The sequence below is a fragment of the Myxocyprinus asiaticus genome, chromosome 3 (genome assembly GCF_019703515.2).
Source record: "Myxocyprinus asiaticus isolate MX2 ecotype Aquarium Trade chromosome 3, UBuf_Myxa_2, whole genome shotgun sequence".
Lineage (NCBI taxonomy): Eukaryota > Metazoa > Chordata > Actinopteri > Cypriniformes > Catostomidae > Myxocyprinus > Myxocyprinus asiaticus.
The window spans coordinates 65,181,822-65,205,362 of record NC_059346.1 but is presented as its reverse complement, the minus strand read 5'-3'; the positions used below and the strand labels follow the sequence as shown (position 1 = coordinate 65,205,362).

Here is a 23,541-nt window from a genome sequence, read left to right as displayed (position 1 = left end):
AGGGTGTTGAGGTATCTCACGGTCCTGTGGGGGAGGACTTTGTTTCCTGGTGTAAAACCTGCTGTTTGGATATAAACACAGCTAAGGCTAAAGATATGATTATAGGCTTTGGAAGGTCTGCCACCCCTGTCACTCTGACAATTATTCAAGGGACGGATATTGAGATTGTATCCGAATACAAGTATTTGGGTACAATTGTTGACAACAAATTGAGTTTCGATGCTAACACTGATGCTATTTATAAGAAAGTCCACCGGTTGGCCGCCTCGGTGTGGAGCGCTTCTATTGTTTTGTTGTTTTTGTTTGTTTGTCCTGTGTTTAGTAATCTTTTTCCAGTCAGTTTTACCAGAGACAAACTGCTGAACATTCGACAGCATTTACAAGTCAATCTTTTCCTGGATTTTGAATATTCAGACGTTTTGTTTGACATTTTAGTCGGAGGCGCGGCTGTGTTGTTTAAACGTGCTATGAGACGCAGGTGAGGGAGACGAGCAGGCGCGCTGGTCAAACTCCGTCAGCGGGGCTTTCGAACAACGCTGCCGAGCATTCATCTAGTGAATCTCCACTCTCTCCCTAACAAAACGGACCAACTACATCTACTCACCCGCACAAACAAGGACTTTTCAACCTCTGTTGCCTTGTGCTTCACAGAAACCTGGCTGAGTGAAGCCATTCCAGACAGCGCGTTACATCTGCCCGGCTTTCAGCTGTTCAGAGCGGATCACATTGCGGAGTTAACGGGGAAAACGAGAGGCGGTGGAACATGCTTTTACATCAATGAAAGTTGGTGTACAGATGTAACAACGTTAAAGAAGATGTGCTGTCCTAATTTGGAAGCACTCTTTATTAACTGTAAGCCTTTCTACTCGCTGCGGGAGTTTTCCTCGTTTATTCTGGTGTGTATATCGCACCAAACGTGTGTTTGAATGCCGCGCTGCAACAGATGGCTGATAAAATCACAGACACAGAACAACAATACCTGGACTCAGTTATTATTATTCTTGGGGATTTTAACAAAGCAAACCTCACACATTAACTGCCCCAATACAAACAGTACATTACATGCCCAACAAGACACAGAAATATACTGGATCACTGCTACACAACAATAATGGATGCATATCGCTCTGTCCCTAGAGCAGCTTTGGGACTATCTGATCACTGTCTGGTTCATCTTCTTCCAACCTACAGACATAAATTTAAATCTGCTAAGCCTGTAGTAAGGACTGTAAAGAGATGGATCAATGAAGAAGAGCTGGAACTACAAGCCTGCTTTGACTGCACTGATTGGAGTGTTTTTGAGGCTGCAGCCGCAGACCTGGATGAGCTTACAGATAATGTTACATCATATATCAGTTTCTGTGAGGATATGTGCATTCCTACTAGGACTTATTTAACATTTAACAATGACAAACCATGGTTTATAGCGGAACTCAGGCAGCTTAGTCAGGCCAAAGTGGATGCTTACAGAGTTGGGGATAAAGTCTTGTACAATCTGGCCAGGAACACACTGAATAAGGGAATCAGAGTGGCTAAAAGAAGATACTCTGAGAAGCTGAAAAACAAGTTTTCAGCTAACGACCCTGCATCAGTGTGGAGTGGCATGAAACAACTTTCGAATTACAGGACTCCTACCCCCAACCCTGTGGTGGACCAACAACTGGCTGAGGACCTGAATGTGTTCTACTGCAGATTTGAAAGGCCAAATCTCACACCCCACACCCACTCTGACCTTCACTTCACACAAACACCAACACCTCCTGCAACCCCCCTCCTCCCCCATCCTGCTACTCAACCCGCACTTAAGATCTGTGAAGATGATGTGAGCCGCATCTTTCGAAAACAAAGAATAAGGAAAGCACAGGGCCCAGATGGCGTTTCACCTGCAAGTCTTAGATCCTGTGCTAACCAGCTGGCCCCCATCTTCACACAGATCTTCAATAGATCACTGGAGCAGTGTGAAGTCCCATGCTGCTTCAAACGTTCCACTATCATCCCCAACCCAAAGAAACCAAAAATCACAGGACTTAATGACTACAGACCTGTTGCCCTTATGTCTGTGGTCATGAAGTCATTTGAGAGACTGGTGTTGGCCCACCTGAAGGACATCACTGGACCCTTACTAGATCCCCTTCAATTTGCTTATCGTGCAAACAGGTCTGTGGATGATGCAGTCAACATGGGATTGCATCATATCCTGAAACATCTGGACAGACCAGGGACATATGCAAGGATCCTTTTTGTGGACTTCAGTTCAGCTTTCAACACTATCATCCCAGCTATACTCCAGAGTAAATTACACCAACTCTCTGTTCCCACATCTATCTGTCAGTGGATTACCAGCTTTCTGACAGACAGGCTGCAGATTGTGAGACAGGGGAAATTCACTTCCTGCACCTGTACAATCAGCACTGGTGCCCCCCAGGGACGTGTGCTCTCCCCACTACTCTTCTCCCTCTACACCAACGACTGCATCGCCAAGGACCCCTCTGTCAAGCTCCTGAAGTTTCAGACGACACCACTGTCATCGGCCTCATCCGAGATGATGATGAATCTGCATACAGATGGGAGGTTAAACAGCTGGCTGTCTGGTGCAGTCAAAACAACCTTGAGCTGAACACGCTCAAAACGGTGGAAATGATTGTGGACTTCAGGAGGAACCCCCCAACACTGTCCCCCTTCACCATTCTAAATAGCACTGTGGCAGCAGTGGAGTCATTCAGGTTCCTGGGCACTACCATCTCACAGGACCTGAAGTGGGAGGCCAACATTGACTCCATTGTGAAAAAGGCCCAGCAGAGGTTGTACTTCCTTCGCCAGTTGAGGAAGTCCAACCTGCCACAGGCGCTGCTGATACAGTTCTACTCAGCGGTCATTGAGTCTGTCCTCTGCACTTCAATAACTGTCTGCTTTGGTTCAGCTATGAAATCAGACATCAGAAGACTACAAAGGATAGTTCGGACTGCTGAGAGGATTATTGGTTACCCCCTGCACCCCCTTCAAGAACTATACACATCCAGAGTGAGGAAAAAGGCTGGAAAAATCACTCTGGACCCCACTCACCCTGCCCACTACCTTTTTGAACTGTTGCCTTCTGGCCGATGCTTCAGAGCTCTGAGCACCAGAACCGTCAGGCACAGGAACAGTTTTTTCCCCAGGCTATCCATCTCATGAACAGTTAAAACTGCCCCTTTGAGCAATAATCAATGTGCAATACACAGCTTAGTCTTTTTATATTATCCAGCACATCCTACCTCTTCTGCCATTACATTCCCTTGCACTGCACATAAACGATTTGTATTTAGATTTACACTACGTATGTATGTGTGTGTTTATGTATGTATGTATATGTATGTATATGTATATATATATATATGTGTGTGTGTGTGAATATATGTATGTGTATATGTTATGTGTGTGTGTGTGTATATGTATATGTATGTATGTATGTATGTATGTATGTATATATATATATATATATATATTGTCTATTGTGTATTCTATATATACGTTTTTCTTTTCAATATTTATCTATTTTTTATTCAATTTTAATTTTTTTTTAAAAGTCTTGTTGCTGTTTTTGTATTATTGTGTACTGGAAGATCTTGTCACCAAGACAAATTCCTTGTATGTGTAAGCATACTTGGCAATAAAGCTCATTCTGATTCTGATAAGAGAATTGGTGGTGGTGTACTGGACTAAAGCATTAAACTGGTAAGTAGAAGGTTGTTTGTTCAATCCCCACAGCCACCACCATTGTGTCCTTGAGCAAGGCACTTAACTCCAGGTTGTTCCAGGGGGACTGTCCCTGTAATAAGGACAGTGTAAGTCGCTTTGGATAAAAGTGTCTGCCAAATGCATAAATGTAAATAAGAGACTGTCTGCTTCTACTGTGTTTTCTCTTTCAACAGTTTGAAGATAATATTGTTGTATATGTAAGTTAAAGTCAATATATTTATAGCCACTTACCTGAATAATAACACATCCAGTTTAATGGCACAGACATTTGAAGGTAACTCTATCGCCCCTTTGAGTACTGAGGTTTGTTACCGCCACAGTAACGCAAGAATGCATATTATGGATGTTCATGTTTAATATGCAGTGGACAAGCACTCGCATATGCGTTCACGTACTTGTGTACAGTATGTACTTTGCCATGGGCTCCCTTAAGAATTTTCTATGGGTTTTTAGAATGGGGATTTTTGAATTATGAGTAAAATAAGATCTGTGGTGAAAATTAGTAGAAGAGACTTTCAAGTTTTTTTCTGGAACATAAATTACACACAGTCATGCCTCAGTTGTGGATTTTATAGCTGTTGTGTCTTCTAAAAATGCATCTTGCTAATTCATAGCTAAATAAGGACTACAACAGTCGTCTTTTTCATAAAGCACATTGCTCACATGCTGATGGAAGTTGTAGTCCTTAATTAGCAACAGGCATTTTTAAAAACACAGTCGCTTCAAAATTAACGTGAAGGAACACTGAAGGAACCCATGGCATGAAAATGCTAATTGTCTTGCGGGTTTTTGGACTACATCCTGAACAGCTCTGTTGGTATTGGTATCAAATGGGAATGAAAATAAGTGATATCGACCATCCCTAAATCTCTTCTTAAACTCATGAGGAGACACGTGATATTACTGGGGAAAATATATTTCTTTTAAGTCTACTGAGCTTTGAAAGAGCAACCTCTGTGCAATCAAATTGTCCTGTAAATGTCTGCATCTACTGATAAATCTGTATTCGTATGTATGCATGTAAGAGCGAGTCTGTGTGTATAGGCTATGCACCAAATAAATAAGCATGCACTCCTTCACACAGACACACGCACACAAATGCACACTGCTTCCTGCTTGTCAATGAAACTGGAGGGGAGGGACTTGCCTTTTATGGTCTATTTGCACAATACCTCACTTCCTCGGCAGCTGCCATTGCTGTGTACACACACACACAGAGAAGGAGAGAGAGAGAGGGCTGAAGTACGTGTGCTCCAAGCCCCAGAGGAAGAGGGAAGCGTTGAGCAGCTCTGGAGGTTTCTGTACGGCTCCTTCATGGCTCAATCAGCAAGCAGCATAGACTCTGATCTGGCCAGCAAACGGCTCCAATCAAGGTATGAACTGACCGCAAGGGGGAGGGGGGTCTGATCTGCTTAAGAAGGCAAGAAAGACCTTGTTTGGATGGGGGGAGGAGAGGGTAAATCAGCAGGGTCTGCCGGCTAACTGTCTGCCTGAGGACGGGCTGGTGAAGACAGCAGATGGCTTACGTTGAGGTTTAAGACGTGGTCATGATTATCCTCTGAACACTGACACAGTCAGATTGAAGCTTTGGGTCTGTGAGGAGAGAGATGGCTCAGATTCAGATGGCACACATGTGGGCACAGCATCAAAAATGACAAAAAAATAACAAAATTGTGACAACAATATTTAGCTAACACAGTCTGTGTTTTTCATTCTGAGAGACATTTGCATGTGCAGTTTGCTGCCCTTGTCTTTGCCTACGTGTCAGACATGTCATGCTGCTCTGGCAGATTGTTTACTCACTTTTTTTATGTTTAACTGACCTGTATAACTCTTGGAGGTCTCTGAAGGTCTAAGGTCATGAAAACATGTTAAGTGAACTGAGGCAGACAACATTCTTGAACTGTTGATCTAGAACGGTTCTAGTACTATTGACTGAATAAAGTGTTTAAATTATGCATGGTGATGGAAGATTTGATGAACTTGATGAACAGACATGAGATCACAAAGTGAAGCATTTACCTGCGCGTGGATCGGTCACTATTTAACAAACTTTCTGACGCCTGCCATTTTGTTATGATTAACAATAATGCAGTAATTGTCGAATGCTGCATCTTGTGGCGACAGCAGAGGGCATTGTGTCATCGCAGTAAACACTGACATCAAGCTGCAACTGTATATAGTGAGGAATACTAATGATATCAAAGGTAGAAACTCACTGTGGCTGATGAAGACTGTTCAGTAACACTTTACATTAATGTTCTCTTTGTTAAGCTATTATAAATGGATTCAGTAATGACTAATAAGTCATTTACAAGTGCATTATAAAAAATCAGATCAAATCAAATCAAATCACTTTATTGTCACACAGCCATATACACAAGTGCAATGGTGTGTGAAATGGTTTATAAACCATTAATATGTGGTTATAATAGTAAAAATATATTTTAATGCAATAATAGTGAGCCAGTTAATCTCACATTTTATCAATGTGTAATAACACTTATTCAACATTAGTAACCTAAGAAAATGCTCTGTATTGCAAAATGGGACACCTTTGAAGCATTTATTAAGGTGTTACCAACCAGAGACTATAAACAGTTCAAGAAACTAAAATGGAGAACGAACAATTATTATTTTTTTATTTTTTGCAGAACGTAACAAAAAACAGGAAGCAAATCCCTTTCGGTTGTTCAGGAGTAAAGTATTAGAGTCAAAAATTGAATTTCTTCTTTGTTTCTAAGGGTGCTTTCACACTAGCACTTTTGGTGCGCACCCGGGGTCGAATGATGTCAAAGTTCGGTTCGTTTGGATAATGTGAACGCTGTTTTCCGAACTCGGGTGCGCACCTGGGAACCGCACCCGAGTCCACTTGAAACAGTGGTCTGGGGTACGGTTCATGTACACTCCAGTGCGGTTTCCTGCTGATATGAACGCAATCGTACCAAATCGCGGAAGTGAACCATTTGTGATGATGTATAATTTGTGTCTTTGCAGGCACGTGATAGCAATACCTGCTTGTGTCCAGATACACCGCCTTCAGAGAGCAGCTCACATTCTTCACATCTCTTGCAACGCATCCATGGGCTTGCGGCAGACAAATGCTAATATTCATCACATAATTGCACATTCAATGCATCTGCGGGTGACAAACACAAGCGTTGTTCTGTACATGGCAAGTTTTCATGGTAAATCCAAAGAGACAAACTTTAATACTTCACTTAACACAGTGACGTCTTCTCGAGTTGTTACCTAGTTACAGTGGTAAACAGCTGCCACTTGTACTCACGTTGATGATGTAATCAGACCATGGTTCGGACCGAAAATAATATGATGTGAACAGAGACCAGCACGGGCAGCGGGAGGAAACAAACTTGGGTTCGGTCCAATCAATCGAACCAAGTGTGAAAGCACCCTCTTCACTGAATAATTAGACATGATGAAAATTATACAGATTTGATGCTGCCGGATTTTGACTGAGGAGCAGACCTGTAATTAAAATGAAACTATCCATACAGTTAATTTTTTTATTTGTTTATTTAAGCATTACTTTGTGATAATGTTCAGTATCTATGGATTATCACAGGTAAAGAGCCACGAACAATAAGTGTGTTCCCTTCAGTTTTACCTTAATGTTGGTTATTAAATCAGTATAAAGTTGATTTATTACTTAAAGGGATAGTTCACCCAAAAATGAAAATTCAATCATTGTTTTTTTGAAAGTTTTTGGACCTTTTATCGCAAGTCGTTTGCCATCAGTTTAGGACACGATGTGACTGTGGCTGCCTGTAGCCTTCTCTATGTTTCTGTCTGATTTCCGAATACTCCGTTTAAAAAAATAAGTCTGTGCGTGTTTAGTGCTCACGCACTCTGCTGATGACAAGATTTGCATCACACATCCTGTACATGGAAGCTCAGCATTAGCATCTGACCTAAGTATACTTTGAACTTAACTGTCTGTTCTTATTGTCACAACAACCCTACGGTCACAGAATCACACAGAGGATTTCTCAGGTCATATAATTAGTGATTATTTACTCGGAGGCTAAAATGTTTGATTCTGATTCAGTACGTCACAGCTCATCGTGACTGCAGATGGGTGTATAGAGATTTGTCCCCAGTGTTGTGAGTGTGATATCTCAGCAGTGAGTCATAGGCCTGAATGGAGTCTGTTGACGTGTAGACATCTATGATCTAGAATTAATAATGAGAGAGTAAAGCCATTCACCACTCCATAGACATTTTCAGTTATTAGTCATTTTTGCATTGACATTCAACCCCATGAACAGATTTTTTGGTATCTTTTTAGCTATATTCAAACTGTGCCAGTACAGTATGAAATCAGCATTCACTAATGATAAGAAAGAATCCTCTGCATGAGTTTGAGGTTTGTCTTGTCAACTTCACAACAAAGCAACATTTTTCAAGGCAACGAAACCACAGAGCTGAACTGACGGCACTGAAATCATTTCATTGTACAGTTCACAAGTCAGACAGAACGAATAATGCCTCTTTCTGACTTTCTCACTCCATCTGAGGGATTGTTTTTCTGTCCTTCTCATGGAAGAAATGCATTACTGTTTATGGTTAGAGTGATTTATGTACAACAGTTCGTTTAATTTCTAACAGTCAATCTCCTGAAAGCTGTTATTATTTCTTATTATTGCATTATTAAAAATCACACACTGAAACTTGATCAATAATTTATGTCTACTTACACTACTTACAATTAATACATTTTTTTTAATAGGCCTTCTTGGCTAGACACTTAACTACTTTTCTGTATACATCAACTCTACAGTCCTTCCACTTGACAAATGCACTTTTCATGAATAGGGTTTACTTAGGTATACTCTATTAAACAACATAAAATTAACCTTGTACACAAGGTAGGTAGTTTTAAACGCATCAAATTCCTGTATTCCCACTCTATAATGATTTGTGATTATGACCTGTCCCACCTCAGAGGTCTTGACCTTCTCGAATGTTTCCAACAATTATACTCAAACAAGAATGTAATTTTGACATAATCTGTTGAATTGATATTCAATTAAATGTAGTAAAAATATTTGTAATTACTAAATAATGTTAGTAACTAAAGAACATAACATTTAGGGTCAGATTCACTAAACAGTTGCGCCACTTGCACGTGGTATTTCAGAGCAAAAATCTGCATCTTATTCTCTAACAACTCACAATCTAGTTGGACCAGGTGCAATCAGCACTGAAATTCCTCTGCGTCTTGATTATTTAAAATAAATCATTGTCATTCCTTTCCGTGCAACCACGCCTCCTTTCTATGTAAATTAGACTTATTATAGATTGCACTTCATTCACAAAAACTGCCTTGCCCAATATAGATTGCGCTATTACCACGGATGAAAGGCGGTAAAATTGATTTTATTTAGCCCTTGCGTTGTGTTCATTTGTGCTTATACCTTTTGTGTTACCAGTCAAAAATGACCGACCCACTAAGATTGTTCTTTCATATTGCTTATATTATCACAAGATATTGGATTAGATCTTTTTATCAACTTCATTTTTAGTAATTATGACAGGTTTAGTACTTCTTTTTTGAACATATTTTAAAATAATATATTTATTTTTTTATTAATGATAAAAGGATATATTGAACTGAGCTCATACCTGGTTAGTGGGGGGCACTCTCTGCAGAAAAAAATAAACTCATAATTATTATGTAATAAATGAATAACCACTTCTATGATCTAAAAAAATAGGTGTCATTTTAAAACTTAGAAACTGTTTTGTTCTCATAACTTGCACATTTGTTATCACAACAGTCATATTCAGAGTTGGTAAAATCATATAAAAGATGAGATAACCATGTGTTGGAAATGTCTCAATTAGTAAAATGCAATGAGAAAATTTGTTTCACTCAGAGGCCAATCTGCAGTGAGTATTAGTGTGTGAAATTCCCACTGACAAAAATAATAAACAAGAGTGTCTTTTTGTCAAATTTTTCCTTATTACTTTACATATCGTAACTTACAGCAGATTATATCGATTCAAACAAGCCCAAACACAACATAATATGATAAGTAGATCTTGAAATATTCCTCAAAGAGTGTATATGGAAAGATAATGCACAAAAGGGTTAGTGCATTGTAGTGCACACGTGTTGTGTGTGTGTGTGTGTGTATGTGTGTGTGGGCGGGTTTGGGTGATTTATGAGGAAATTTGTTTAGGTTACAAACTGGTAATTACAAGGGTATTATGCTATAAATGTGGTTTATGAGGACATTTCTAGTGTCCCCATAATTCAAATCACTTAAAAAAACATACTAAATTATGTTTTATTGAAAATGTAAAAATGCATTAAGTTTTCTGTGAGGGTTAGGTTTAGGGGTAGGGTTAGGGGATATAATCTATAGTTCGTACAGTATAAAAATCATTATGTCAATGGAGAGTCCTCATTAGGATAGGCACACCAACGTGTGAGTGTGTGTGTATGTGTGTGTGTGTGTGTGTGTGTGTGTGTGTGTGTGTGTGTGTTTGTGTGAAGGATCACGTGAGAATAGCTCGGATCGAAATTCAGGCACGTTTCGCTGACAGAGAACGCCTGCAGGTCCCCTACCCTCTTGATGGAAGTGAGCGCAGTCAGGAGGGCAGTCTTCAGAGAGAGTGCCTTTAGCTTGGCTGACTCCAACGGCTCGAAGGGAGCTCCCCGTAGTCCTCAAAGGACTACAGAGAGATCCCTTGAGGGAATGAGGTGCTGTCTGGGGGGGTTCAACCTCCTAGTGCCTCTCAGCGCCGTAAGAATCCAGCAGAGGAGGTGAATGAAAATCACAGAGAATTCAGCTCAGTGAATAAAACCGCTCGGCTCCGATGAGAAAATCTGAATGAGTAGTTGCATACCAGCCCCTTTTATACCCATATGTCTGGGGGAGTGGCATGCAATTTCCACTCACCAATTCCCATTGGCCTTTTTTCAAAGATCAGAGGTGTTTGGGGCTCCCAAGAGTGACCACTAGTGTCACTACATTGACACAACGTCGAGTGAGTGACAGATAGGGAACTAACCTTTAATTGAAGTAAAACAATTGAAAGAGGGGAAATATCTCATTATTAAATAAATATTTTTCTCCAAAACATGTTGGCCACAATTATTGGCACTCCTAGAAATTCTTATGAGTAAAATATATCTGAAGTATATTCCCTTTCATATTTCACATTTTTTTAGTGCACATGGGTGACTAGGAACATGAAATTGTTCAGCCATGACTTCCTGTTTCACAGGGGTAAAATATGAGATAACACACAGGCCAAATTCCCTTAATCATCAACCACAGTGGGTTAGATTAAAGAGTACAGTTCTGATGTGCTGCAAAAGGATGTTGAGCTTCACAAAATGGAAAGTGGCTATAAGAAAATAGCTAAAGCATTGAAAATACCCATTTCCACCATCAGGGCAATAATTAAGAAGTTCCAATCAACTGGAGATGTTAAGAATCGACCTTGAAGAGAACATGTGTCTATACTGTCTCCACACAAGGTGAGGAGGATGGTTCGAGTGGCCAAAAATTCTCCAAGGATCACAACTGGAGAACTACAGAAATTAGTTGGGTCTTGGGGTCAGAAGTAAAAAAAAAAAAAAAAAAAAAAATCAGACATCACCTACATCACCACAAGTTGTATGGGAGGGTTTCAAGAAAAAAAGCCTCTGCTCTCATCCAACAACAAACTCAAGCGTCTTCAGTTTGCCAGACAGTACTTCAAATGTTGGTGCCATATGGGCTGGTTTGAGTATTTCTGTAACTGCTGATCTCCTGGGATTTTCACAAACAACAGTCTCTAGAATTTACTCAGAATGGTGCCAAAAACAAAAAACATCCAGTGAGTGGCAGTTCTGTGGACAGAAACGCCTTTTTGATGAAAGAGGTCAACAGAGAATGGCCAGACTGGTTTGAACTGACAAAGTCTACGGTAACAGTTTCAGGCCTTATTTTGTACTCTGGTTTTGAAAAGTGTCCAGCACTATATTAGAGACAATGAAGCTTCTACTCATTCTTTTCCTAATTGGAGATACATTGACTTGTGGCTTCTTAGTGGAGACTAGACTTCTAAGTCAGGGTGAAGCTCTTTTGTTTCCTTAAGTCTGTGTTTTGTTTTTCTGCGAGCTTGTTTTTCAACCGTGGCTTTAGTGAGGCGTTTTATTTGGCCCGTACACTAGCGTCCTTGGCTTTGAATTTACACATATTTAACTTATTACAGCTGACCTACAGTAAAAGTTGTTACACAGTTGAATAATACAGTGGCATTATCTGCCTTTCAGCCTATTTATCTTGCACTTGGATCACATCATAATTTTGTTGTTTGCTGATTGTCAGTTTACACACAGGCTGAGCTCGGGATTAAATATTTGGGTAATACTTATTGCATATTGCTTTTTAATTACATTTTTGGTGATTTTCGTCGTCCAATCAAAGAGTGAGTGAAGAAGATGATGTTATAGAATCACAGTTGCTAAAACTTGTGCTACTAAAAAGCTACAAAAAATTGGTGGGGACATGTCCCACCCATCCCACCCCTGACCCATAAATGATGCCTGTGCTTAATAGATCTGGACAATAAATAAATAAATAAATGAGCATCACATCACTGACTCAAATGTAGAAGGTCATCTAGGGAATTTGCCAATTGTGCACACTATACACACACCACTACTTTATATAAAAGTATGTGGTAGGTTGTTTGATAGTAAACACCACATGTTTCAAATTACGTTATATATCGTGAGCTGTTGGTTAGTGACTTTGTCTGTGCATAACCGTTTTTCATTCAGGAGGCGAGTGCGATCATTTCAGAACTCTCAGCTGATTAGAAAATACTCGTCTTTAATCCCTGTTGCTCCAGATCTCATTTGCTGTAATTCTGGATTACCCAGATAATAATTTATAACCCCATTAGGAAGAGCAGCCATGTCTGTGTCTGATTAATCAATGAAAAGCAACCAACAAACATTTTTTTTGATAAATTTACAATTCTAAAATTGATATACAATATCAAATTGCCCCTAAATTTCTAAACACCCAATTATCTCTGAAGACCTACACACTTGACTTCATAAGTGTGATGAAGTGTTTTGGTTAAGGTGCTGGTTTGATGTTGTTGGTGTGTGATACTGCCAGTATGAGGCGATAAATATTCATGCAGGGTCTCTGCCTTTTACTTAATTGAAAGACTGAGGTTGTGACCTGCTGTGAAGTGACACTAGACAGGAGTCACACACGGTTCTGCTGTGGAGATCAAACGTGTGCATGTCAGTCAAATGATGGCCTTTCTTTGAGTGCATGTCAACACGTCCAGCGCATTCAGTGACATGCCCTTCCTGCACTGCATGAACTTCTTAGGCTCTCTTAGTGTGCCAAACACCCAATTCACTGTAAAGACTGACAGAAACTACTCGAATAAAGATAAATATAAATTACATCTGTCACATATATCGGCAGATAATGCTTATTTTTTAAATCAAGGAGTGCGTGCTTGTTTCAGTCTTGCATTAAAAACAAAAAACAAAAAAACAATTTTCAATTGAGTATGCAAGCTGACATTTTGGGTAGCATGTGCACCCCCTAGCAAACCTGGGGCAACGCCACTAGTTTAAATGAGGATAAAATGCTTCATAGACATTCATAGCCACTTGAGAACAAAGCACTCATCTCAGAACAGGCAGGATAGTCTCATTTGGTGTGATTTGTTTTTGTGCATGTAATTATGCAAGTCAAAACTACAGTGATGTTTTCAATGCATGTCCTCAAAGTCTGAAGCTCTGTGCATTTCAATATGTGTTATCATCATGTCCGCGTCCTGTGTTTGAGCTCTTCAGGTCAGTAGGACAAGGATTATCTGTGTTCTTCTGGAGAATTAGAGCAGATTCCTCCTTTTGCAGGGGCATTTGTACAGCAGTCTCACTGTCATCATCAAGGACTCGTCTCTTTCATTTAGACTGCATTATATGGAGCTCAGGAGGCGTCAACAAGCAGTTTTTCTGTGCCTGAAACTGGAACTTAGAGGGAAATTTCTTGTATTGGAGAGTCCAGTGCACATGTTGCTTCATGGGTCTAACTGAAGTCTTCTAAGTCTCATTTTTGCCCATGTGGATTTTTAAACTGATGTTGGGAAGGACCAATGTTCCGGAATACTCTTAAATCTTCAATTTGGTTGTTAAATTGGACTTTCACTTGAAAGACAATTTTCTCATCACAGCAAAATACTGAAACTGATGGAATATGATTGTGAAGAGTCCTGTTTGAAGTGGCATCTACAAACCATCTCCATCACAGGATTTGTAGAATTGTGTTGTTGTGAGGACTGTGATTGTGAGTCATGTCAACTGAAGCATTTCCTTTGAGTGGAGCTCAGATAGCAGTGTGTCGTCTGATTCATCAGGGCCCCCGACCACAGGCAAAGCTGGGGCCCCTGAACATGGAGCTTAGGATACATGTTGAAAAGACTGGCACCAAACCAAAATGTAGGTACAGGTGGATGCTAAACATATGGCTGATTTTATAATTATATCCAGACCAAATAATAAAATGATTAATCTACAGGGAACCAACACAAACTAGAAATATTAGCAATATGTGTTCATGTATATAATAGTAAGTGTGTAATGACCAGGCTTGTGGACTCGAGTCGCATGACTTGGACTTGACTTGGACTCGAGTCTGACATAATCAAAGAAGACTTGCGACTCGACAACAATGACTTGCGACTTGACTTAGACTCGAGCCCTCTGACTTGGAAAGACTTTATACCTTCTATAACCAAAGATCAGAGTTGTACATTTAAAAATGTGCAGCAAATCAATTATTCATATCCCCAATAAACAATTAGTTTGATTTTTAAATCTGCATTTCCATGCTCCACATTCAACCAATCAGATAACCAACCAATCAACTTCCATGAGAGCAGGACCAAGTTTGAAGGCTGCACACTCATGGATGACACATGGATCATCCCATATTTAAAGATGAAGTGATGCATCCCGTATCAACCAATATGGGACACAATTTGTCCCGTATTTAAACTGGTCAGATGGTGTCATGGCGAAATAGTTCCAGATCGTTAATTTAACATTAAGTAGGAAATTGTGCCTACGGTGGGTAAGGGGTCGTCTGAAAAGTCCACATATTGTGCTAAAATGTGCTGATGGTGTGGAGGGTGTAATTACTATAGTAATTAATACTCGGACACTAATTCGGGCAAAGGGTACTAATGACTTGTTTAAAACTTGACACTTAAAGTTGAGGACTTGGGACTTGACTTGGACCTGCCTGTCTTGACTTGGGACTTGAATGCAAAGACTTGAGACTTACTTGTGACTTGCAAAACAATGACTTGGTCCCACCTCTGGTAACAACAGTGTTGAGCCGCATTTTCTAAATAGTTGGTGTTTGTTAAGTCAAGCATTACAATTACTCAAAGTGATTTGAACAAACCTTTAACACTGTTTGTGCTACAGACACGAATGATAACTCAAGGCCATTAAATGGACAATTTTCACCTGACGTACAGTCAAATTGGTGGAAAAAATTCTATTGACCAGGGCTACTCAACTTTGGAAAGGTCAGGGGCCGCAAAGCTAGATCCCTGCACCCTTGGGGCTGCACCCTTAATTTTTATGATTATATACTATATATATAAAGAAGTTAACATTTTTATAGGAAGAATGTTGGAATGTTAGTTAACGGGATAGTTCACCTAAAAATGAAAATTCTGTCATCATTTACTCAACTTCATGCCACTCCAGATGTGCATGACTTTCTTTCTTCTGCTGAAGACAAATTATTATTTAGAAAAAAATATCTCAGCTCTGTGGATGAGACAGATCAATGTTTAAGTCCTAGGCTTTTTACTATAAATCTCCACTTTCACTTTAAGATGTGAAAGTGAAACTAAACAGGTGCCACATGTGACTTACAGGTGTGAAAGTGGAGATTTATAGTAAAAAAGGACTTAAATATTGATCTGTTCCTCACCCACACCTATCATATAACTTCTGAAAACAGAGATTTAACCACTTTTATGCTACTTTTATGTGCTTTTTGGAGCTTCAAAGTTCTGGCCACCATTCACTTGCATTTTATGGACCTACAAAGCTGAGACATTCTTCCAAAAATCAAGAGTGATATATCCAAAATTAGCACCAAAAGTCTTTCAGTGACAAGTCCTAACGATTTGATCACCCCGCTTAGCATTGTGCCAAAGTAGATCACTTGCGTGAAGGCGTCTCATTGCAGGAAACACTGTTATTTTTTCCTGTAAATACTGTTGTCATGACGAGTATCTCTGATGAGCCATTCAAGAGATTGGACAGATTTGCGCCGTGTTGAGTAACTCAAGTGAGATTGCGAGCGTGCATGTTTGATTTACATGTACTGTGTATGAACGTGTGCGCAGACCGACCACTGCTTTCATAACATCTCCATGCTCAGATATTATTTTTATTTTTTGTAACATCCTCTTGCAGTTGAATTCCCCCTGTAACGTGATTAGCGAAAATCCTCATGAAAATGGACAACTCACTATTCATACAGATTTGATAGGCTGCTGATAAATATATTTCTGATAATGATATCATAACGCAGGCCACATAAGATCGCTCAAGGGCCGCGTGTTGAATAGCGCTGCTATCCACCTTATTTTTCAGCAGGGCGCTGCCATTAGCAACACTGAATGTGTACCACTTCCGGTATAAGCCACTTCCAGCTATTTTAGCTATACAAAAATACTACATTATGCTGCTTTATACATATTATTATCATTAATTACAATTTTCATATACTCATTGGTTTTGAGTGCATATAGTTTTACCGTTTATCGCCTTTTGCCATCGTTTAATCACACACTGTGCACTGGCAGAATGAATTAAATCAGGCGCTGAAAAGGACAGTCCTGGGTGCCATCTGACAGGCCTCCACAAACTTTACACAACCAGCAGAGAGAAGAAAGATGCCGGGAAAATGTTGCTTCAACTTTCTTTGCACCAAAACTGCATCTTGTTTCATCTTGACAAAATAATAAACACATTATTGTCTCCGTTCTTGTCAGAGAGCATTCTCAATTACTTAGCGGTGCATAGTAAACATACACGCAGATCTCGCATTCAGCATGGCTTATGAAACATCGCCTTTGGAAATAAATAAATAAAGGCATCATCGGAGGTTATGCAATTTCATATGAACGGAGGTTTACATGGAGACAAGAAAGACTGCATCATCACAATCTCAGTAAAGAAAGAAGCAGATTTTATTATCCTCTCTTCATCACAACACACAGCAACAAATGAATGATTTACTTACTCTTTTACTATAAATACTGACGTTAGAAAATTATCCGACATTGGCATATAATTCTGCTGTACATCCTGTGGTTGTGTGATAGTTTATAAGCCCAGATCATTAACTCTGGTATTATAACCTTCTAGTTATTTACACTGCGGTCAAAAATAAATAAATAAGGGACTCTAGACATATATCATAGAGACTTTAGGGAGGGCTCTTTTGACTTGAGCCAGTAAGAAACCACCTATTAAACCATAGCAACCACCCAGAACAACCTAGCGACCAACCAGAACACCCTAGAAACCACAGAGAACACCACAGGAACCACTCAGAACACCCTAGCAACCACGCAGAACACCTTAACGACAACAGAGAACACCATAGCAACCACCCAGAATATCATGGCAACCACACAGATCACCAGAGCAACCACCTGGAACACCATAGCAGCCAACCTGAACATCATAGGAACCACCCAGAACACCCTTGCAACCACCCAGGACACCCTAGCACCCACTCAGAACACCCTATCAACCACACAGAACACCACAGCAACAACCCAGAACACCCTAACAACCACACAGAACACCATAGCAACCACACAGAACACCACAGCAACCACTCAGAACACCATAGCAACCACCCAGAACTCCATAGCAAAAATGTAGAACATCCTATCCTAAAGTCCGGCGCTGAGTTATCCAGGAAGCCTGTGTTTGTTTGCAGGCTAATTCACAGTAGTGTAATACGCTTCTCATTGAACATCTGATAAAATGCTTGTCCGGTGCCGTTCTCAATGCATGTTATAGGCGGACCGAATTATTGATCATCTACATCTGAGATGGAGTTAGTGTGGAGCGACCACATATTGCGCTGAGCAGCGCATCACGAGCCTCTGCGCATGTTTATGTGTGTGTGTCGGAAGAACGGCGCTCGTTCAGTAAAGCGTGGTGCCAGAGACTTCTTAGCTGTGCATGCTGATTGTATATTTATTATTAAACACAGCCTTTTGCAATTCACAAAGCTTTTGGATGACTGTAAGAGCCTGAATAAAATGTATGAGTTATATGGACTACTTTAATGGTGATTTGAAGGTTATTTATGTTATTAACTGAGCTTGACAGTAACACCAATGACCAACACGCGTTATCAGATTTGGATCGGGCTCGTTGGACCGATACTCGATCCGGGTAAAAACGTCAGTATCGGACCCGATACTGATCCAGGTATTGGATCGGTGCCATCCCTACCCAGAAAACAATAGCACCCACCCAGAACATCCTAGCAACCACCTAGAACACCCTATCAACCACCCAGAACACCATAACAACAACAACCCAGAACACCCTAGCAACCAAACAGAATACACTAGCAAACATCTAGAACACTATAGGTATCACACAAAACACCATATCAACCACTCAGAACACCGAAGCAACCACCCAGAACACAATAGCAACAACCCAGAACACATTAACAACCACACAGAACACCATAGCAAACACCAAGAACACCCTAGCAACCACACAGAACATCCTATCTACCATCCAGAACTCCATGACACCCACCCTGAACATCAAAGCAAACAACCAGATCACCATAGCACACACCCAGAACACCTTAGTAGCCACCCAGGACACCCTAGAAACCACCCAAAACACCATAACAACCACCGAGAACACCACAACAACAACCACCCAGAACACCATAGCTACCATGCCAAACATCCTATCTATCATCCAGAACACTATGGCACCCACCCTGAACATCAAAGAAAGCACCCAGATCACCATAGCAATAACAACCCAGGGGGGCCTGGGTAGCTCAGCAAGTACTGACGCTGACTACCACCCCTGGAGTCACGAGTTCGAATCCAGGGCGTGCTGAGTGACTCCAGCCAGGTCTCCTGAACAACCAAATTGGCCCGGTTGCTAGGGAGGGTAGAGTCACATGGGGTAACCTCCTTGTGGTCATTATAATGTGTGGTTCTCACTCTTGGTGGGGCGTGTGGTGAGTTGTGCGTGGATGCCGCGGAGAATAGTGTGGGCCTCCACACGTGCTACGTCTCAGCGGTAACGCGCTCAACAAGCCACGTGATAGGATGCACAGATTGACGGTCTCGGACGTGGAGGCAACTGAGATTTGTTCTCTGCCGCCCAGATTGAGGCGAGTCACTACGCCACCAAAAGGACTTAGAGAGCGCAATTGGAACTGGGCATTCCAAATTGGGGAGAAAAGGGGAGAAAAAAACAACAACAAAAAAAACAAACAACACAGAACACCCTAGCAACCAGACAGAACACCTTTGCAAACATCTAGAACACCATAGCAACCACTTAAAACCATAGAAATCACTCAGAGCACCATAACATCCATATAGAACACCATAGCAACCACCCAAAACACCATAACAACCAAACAGAAACCCTAGCAACTACCCAGAACTCAATGGCACCCAACCAGGACACCCTAGCAACCACTCAGAACACCATAACAACAACAACCCAGAATACCCTAGCAACCACCCAGAATACTCCAGAAAACACCTAGAACACCATAGGAACCACACAGAACACCATAGCAACCACTCAGAACACCACAGCAACCACCCAAAACACCATAACAACAACCCAGAACACCCCAGAATCCACCCAGAATACCATTACAACTACCCAGCACACTACAGCAATGACGCAGAACATCCCATCTACAATCCAGAACAGCATGACACCCACCCAGAACACCCTAGCAACCACCCAAAACACCATAACAACCACCCAGAAAACCCTAGCAACTACCCAGAACACAATAGCACCCAACCAGGACACCCTAGCAATCACTCAGAACACCATAACAACAACAACCCAGAATACCCTAGCAACCACCCAGAACACTCCAGAAAACACCTAGAACACCATAGGAACCACACAGAACACCATAGCAACCACTCAGAACACCACAGCAATCACCCAAAACACCATAACAACAACAACCCAGAACACCCCAGAATCCACCCAGAATACCATTACAACTACCCAGCACACTACAGCAATGACGCAGAACATCCCATCTACAATCCAGAACAGCATGACACCCACCCAGAACACCCTAGCAACCACCCAAAACACCATAACAACCACCCAGAAAACCCTAGCAACTACCCAGAACACAATAACACCTACCCAGGACACCCTAGCAACCACCCAAAACACCTTAGCAACCACACAGAACATCCTATCTACTATCCAGAACACCATGACACCCACCCTGAACATCAGTGTAACCACCCAGATCACTATAGCAACCACCTAGAACACCATAGCACACACCCTGAACATCATAGCAACCACCCAGAACATCCTAGCAGCCACCCAGGACACCCTAGCAACCACCCAAAACACCATAACCACCACCCGTAAAACCCTAGCAACTACCCCGAACACACTAGCACCCACCTAGAACACCCTAGCAACCACTCAGAACACCATAACAACAACAAACCAGAACACCCTTGCAACCACCAGAACACCTTAGCAACCATCCAGAACACCATAACAGCCACCTAGACCACCATAGCAACCACCCAGAACACCATCAAAATAATCAGAGCACTATAGCAACCACCCAGAACACCATAACAGCCACCCAGAAAACTGTAGCAAACAAATAGCAACATGCTAAATAATACTCAGATTACACTAGCAACTTCCTTGTAATGCCTTGGTAACCACTTATAGAATTGTGGCAGTAAGTTTTACACAGGCAAACACAACTCACAAACACAAATATTTTTTTTGCAGAAAATGTAAACGTCCAATTGTGTTTTTTCGGTTCAAAGCAGAGAACAATACATTATTTTCATCTCATCTAGAGAAGAAAAGAAACTTCAGTGAATATAAAACAAACGAGAGGTGTATGTGAGTCTGTCTGCTGCTCGTGCCAGAATTCTTTCCAAACCGCAGCACTGAATAAATCTCTCTCGCTCCTCAGCAGCCAAACCAAAGCACGACTGCTGGAGACATTCATGGAAAAGAAGCCGTTCTATAGAGCTGATTGTCAAAGCATGACTAGATATAATTGCTTTCTGACCATTAAAATGCTGAGGCTCTGAGAGTGAAATGGAAATATGTTTAATGTTTAAGCATAATGAGTTAAGAAAACAAAATCTTGGCAAACAAATGCGTGCTCATTGCCACATTTTTGGGCTGAATAACTGTTCTGCATGAACTTCAGGCCTTGGAGTGTTGCTGACAGATGTTCTTTTATGGCAAGTTCAGAGTTATGTCAGTATTCCACACAGAGTGAATAAAACATCCTTATTTTATACTTGTTTAGTTGCAGATCTGTTGAAATTATACTGGCATTTCTCTTGTGTTGTGTTCTGCTTCATTGAGGTCAGTTGTGTAATATAAATGAAAGTGATATAAATTAAAGACTTCAAATCTATCACCGTTAGTTTGAGTTCATGCTTTAATGATACTTAATTGTTCAAAATCCTCAGATTACAGTCTTTTCTATGAGCAGCATAAATCACATCTGTTTTATTTTCTTTCCCGCGATATTCTACACCAGCTGTCGATAATAATGGTCATAAAATTGCAATAGGCCCATCCTATTACTGTAAAACCTTTCAAACAATCCTGATTACCTGTTGTCCCCAATTTATCTTTCAGCCCTCAGAATGAATTCATGTACACAGAATAAATTCACAGCAGTACGAAAAACTCTTTAGTGTTCTTGCTGCTATTATTTTGCCTCTTTCTGTCTGGGAGTTTATGACAACCTATAGAACCATATGGTATGAAGTTGTGAAATTTGGCACAGTTATGGGGAGGGTCTGAAGTTTAATTTGACCAATTTTCTGGATAACCTACCTTTTCTAACTCCTCCTAGAGCGTTTATCAGATCTACACTGAATTTGGCTCAGATCATCATTAGACCACACAGATAAAAGAAAAAGAAAATTAAAAACTTTTTGATAGACCAAATCGTTCTTGAAAACCGCATCAACAAATTTTGTTATGGGCGCCAAACAGCAAGTGAGGCTGTGTCTTTGGACTATTAAACCTAAACTTGATATATTTCATCACCGCCCTACCCTGAGTGTACCTGAGGAATTTCCGCACAGCGCCATCTATTGGTCCTTAAATATAAAAAAATAGAAAATTATCCTTGCTTCATAATTCTTCTATATTTTGGCCTAAATTCATGAGACTGATGTCTTTACATTCCTTGAGTTGAATGATACCCAGTGTTCCTAGGTCCTCTATATTGTATGTCTGCCATTTTAAATTTTGTTGTAAAATGCTGTATTTTACCAATGCATCGAGATGAAACCTTATATGTGTCAGCGGCCCATGCCCTGTTGGTACCTGAGAAGTTCGGTGACAGTGTTACCTAGTGGGAAAAAATGCTTATAACGTTTGAGCAATTTGGTTATAATCATGAATTTAATGATACCAGTGTTTGCCATGGTTAGTCTTATTTTCTCTCTCTCTTTGAATTTCATAAATAAGCCCACTTTTTTAACCCTTTCTACAGCATTCATCGATCTTCCCCAAATTTGCATAAGGTCATCAGACCTTGTATGCAAACATTTGTTAAAAGCTTTTTGATAAACCAAATTGTTCTTGTGCAAAGCATCATTGAATTTGATGCCAAGACGCCAGAAAGGATCTGAGGCTATATCACAGCAATGCTTTAACGTATCGACATGAACCTTTGCATGTGTCATATCATGCAATATCATTTAAATTTTGACCAGAATGTGGTGTTGTCACCAAAAATGTAAGCAGTTTTATTTATGCTTTAGAAGGGGTCATAAAATGCTGTTTTTATAATTGTATTATCTTCCCTGAGGTCCAATGATAATGTTATAAAACAGTCATGTTTTTGTCCCTCTGTCTGAAACGCTTGGTTTTGGCCTAAGCCTTAAAACACAAAAGAAAAGAAAACAATATGTAGCAATATAATGCTTTATTAATATTTTACAAACAAAGCCTTCCACAATATAGGTAGAAATGCACAAAAAATATCACCAATTCAAGTAACATTAAACGTTTCCTAAAGTCTAAGTGGGAGTTTGACTAATTGAAAGAACTAGTCCCAACATACAGTAGGTTGCATATTCATTGCAATGGGTATTAAATCCCTAACTGTCTTCCTCCACAATATTAATCTGCCCGTAGAGTGTGGCTATCCGCTTTGTTACAGCAATCGTGAAGCTGCATTCATGATTTGCATCAGAGTGTCAATGCCAGCGTCGATTATAGCTTTGAACTCACCATGAAAAGCGCCTGCAAACAAACATGTCTCAGTCTGTGTTTTGGTGATAGTCAAGATTTGTTGTGCTTCTGTGATAATTAAAATGTGCCTTACATAGTCTGAAATACTTAGTTTCTATCACAAGTCCCATCTGGGCTTGTTTTGTACATCAAATAGTGCTAAGAGCTCCTTTCTCCATCATTTCATCTCTGACAGGGAAGCAGTGTCAGAG

The 23,541-nt window shown here is 40.5% G+C and overlaps 1 protein-coding gene across 2 annotated transcripts in view; it reads left to right on the top strand.

Annotated features, from left to right (window-relative positions):
• The first annotated feature begins 4,937 nt into the window (after positions 1–4,937).
• Positions 4,938–23,541, top strand: part of LOC127426139 (G-protein-signaling modulator 1-like) — a 69,682-nt gene continuing 51,078 nt past the window's right edge. For both annotated transcript variants that reach the window (XM_051672719.1, XM_051672710.1), the window contains exon 1: positions 4,938–5,111. In XM_051672719.1, coding sequence (XP_051528679.1) covers positions 5,053–5,111 — 59 coding nt within the window. In that variant the 5' untranslated portion in view covers positions 4,938–5,052. The remainder of the gene's footprint in view (positions 5,112–23,541) is intronic.